Genomic DNA, 1,778 nt, shown 5'->3' with positions numbered 1-1,778 from the left:
TGTTTTTTCTGTATCGTAATTCTTGGTAACATACCTTGTTCTAGAATCCACTTTTTCTGATATTAATATAACAATTCCAGCTTTCATTTGATTAGTATTTATATGGTATATCTTTTTGCATTCTTTTACGTTTACACCATTTGTGTCTTTGTATTTAATGTAAACTTTTTTTAGACAACATGTAATAATAACAAGAACAATTGGTTCTTACTTTTTTATCCATTCTGACAATGTCAGTCCTTTAGTTGAATTGTTTAGAGTTTATATTTAATATTATTGATATAGTTAGGCTTGAACTGACTATCTTGATAGTCTTTTCTATTTGTCCCATAGACTCTTCCTTTTTTCCTGTCTTGTTCTGTCTTCTTTTGGATTAAATTAAAGATCTTTTACGATTGCATTTTATCTCTACTATTGGCTTATTACCTCTGTCTCTATATTTTTAGTTTTTGGTTTGTGCATATGTGTGTGTTTGCTCTAGGGTTTAAAATACACATTTTTAACTTATCAAAATCTACCTTAAAATGTTATTATACCACTTACATTAGTGTGCTTCCATTTCCTCCTTCCCAACTTTTGTGTAGTTATATATTTTATTTCTTCAAATATTAGAAACCTCAAAATGTATTCTTAATTTTGCTTCAAACGGTTGACTATCTTTTTTTTTTTTGACAGGTTTTCACTCTTTATTTATAACACAGGTTCCACATCCAGGATCCTCTCTAGTCAGAAGTTCTTTGAGACAATGCCGTCAGCCTTGGCCAGTCGGAGAATGGGGTCATCTGACTCGCCCATCCTGCGAATGGCCCCGCAGATGGCATAGGTTTTAAACTGGCCGTTGAACCTGCCTGTCACCTTGTCAACCTCGGCCACGTTCATCTGGATGGACACGTGGTCCTTGGCGCCTATGATGCGGTTGCTGGCAGAGCATTTCCGCAGCACGTATAGGTCCACGAACTCGCCGGCGTCGTTCTGCATGTTGAGGGAGCGTCTGGTGGCACCACAACGAGCGCGAGCGCAGAAAGGAAGCGTTGACTATCTTTTGAAGAAATTTTAAAATGAAAAAAATTATTTTAAACTTACCCATATATTTGCAATTTGTAGAGCTTTTTATTTCTTTATATAGCTCTAAATTTCTGCCTCAAGAATGTCTTTTAGCATTCCTTATAGCTTAGAGCTTTTGGATACAACTCCTTTCAGCTTTTGCTTGTCTGAAAAGTCATTATTTCAGCTCAATTTTTTTGAAAGAAATATTCACTTAATATAGAATTCTAGTTTGATAGGGTACTGTTGTTTGTTTGCTTTTCTCGTTCTGTTTTTGGTTTTGGTTTTGTTTTTAGTTTCAGCACTTTAAAGATGCTGTTCCATTGTCTTCTGGTTTGCATTGCTTCAAATGAGAAGATTATGGTAATTATCTTCATTCTTCCATCCATAACGTGATTTTTCCCCACCTCTGGCTGCTTTTTAAGATTTTCTCTTTATCACTGGTTTTTACCAATTTGTTTATGATGTGTCTTAATGTGGTTTTCTTTGTGTTTATCATGCTTGAAATTCCTTGAAATTTTCAGATCTGTGGGTTTACAGTTTTCATCAAATTTAGAACATTTAAGCCATTATTTCTTTAAATATTTTTCTGTCCTCCCCCATCCTTCTGGAACAACATATATGTTAGACTGTTGGAAATTTTTCCCAAAGTTCCTGAGGCTCTGTTCATTTGTTTCAGTATTTTTCTCTATATGTTTTATTTTGGATGGTTTTTCATTGTTATGCTTTCAAGT

The 1,778-nt window shown here is 34.4% G+C and overlaps 1 protein-coding gene across 1 annotated transcript; it reads right to left on the bottom strand.

The window, feature by feature from the left end:
- Positions 1-658: 658 nt before the first annotated feature.
- Positions 659-1,024, bottom strand: LOC308611769 (small ribosomal subunit protein eS21-like). The gene has a single exon (XM_081223804.1). It carries the CDS (start codon positions 976-978, stop codon positions 727-729), a length of 252 nt encoding a protein of 83 aa, XP_081079930.1. The 5' UTR covers positions 979-1,024; the 3' UTR covers positions 659-726.
- Positions 1,025-1,778: the final 754 nt, after the last annotated feature.

This window comes from Mesoplodon bidens (genome assembly GCF_964165515.1).
Source record: "Mesoplodon bidens genome assembly, chromosome: 2".
NCBI classification, from domain to species: Eukaryota; Metazoa; Chordata; class Mammalia; order Artiodactyla; family Ziphiidae; genus Mesoplodon; species Mesoplodon bidens.
Note: the sequence above shows the minus strand (reverse complement) of the source record. Positions and strands in the feature narration are given on the sequence as shown.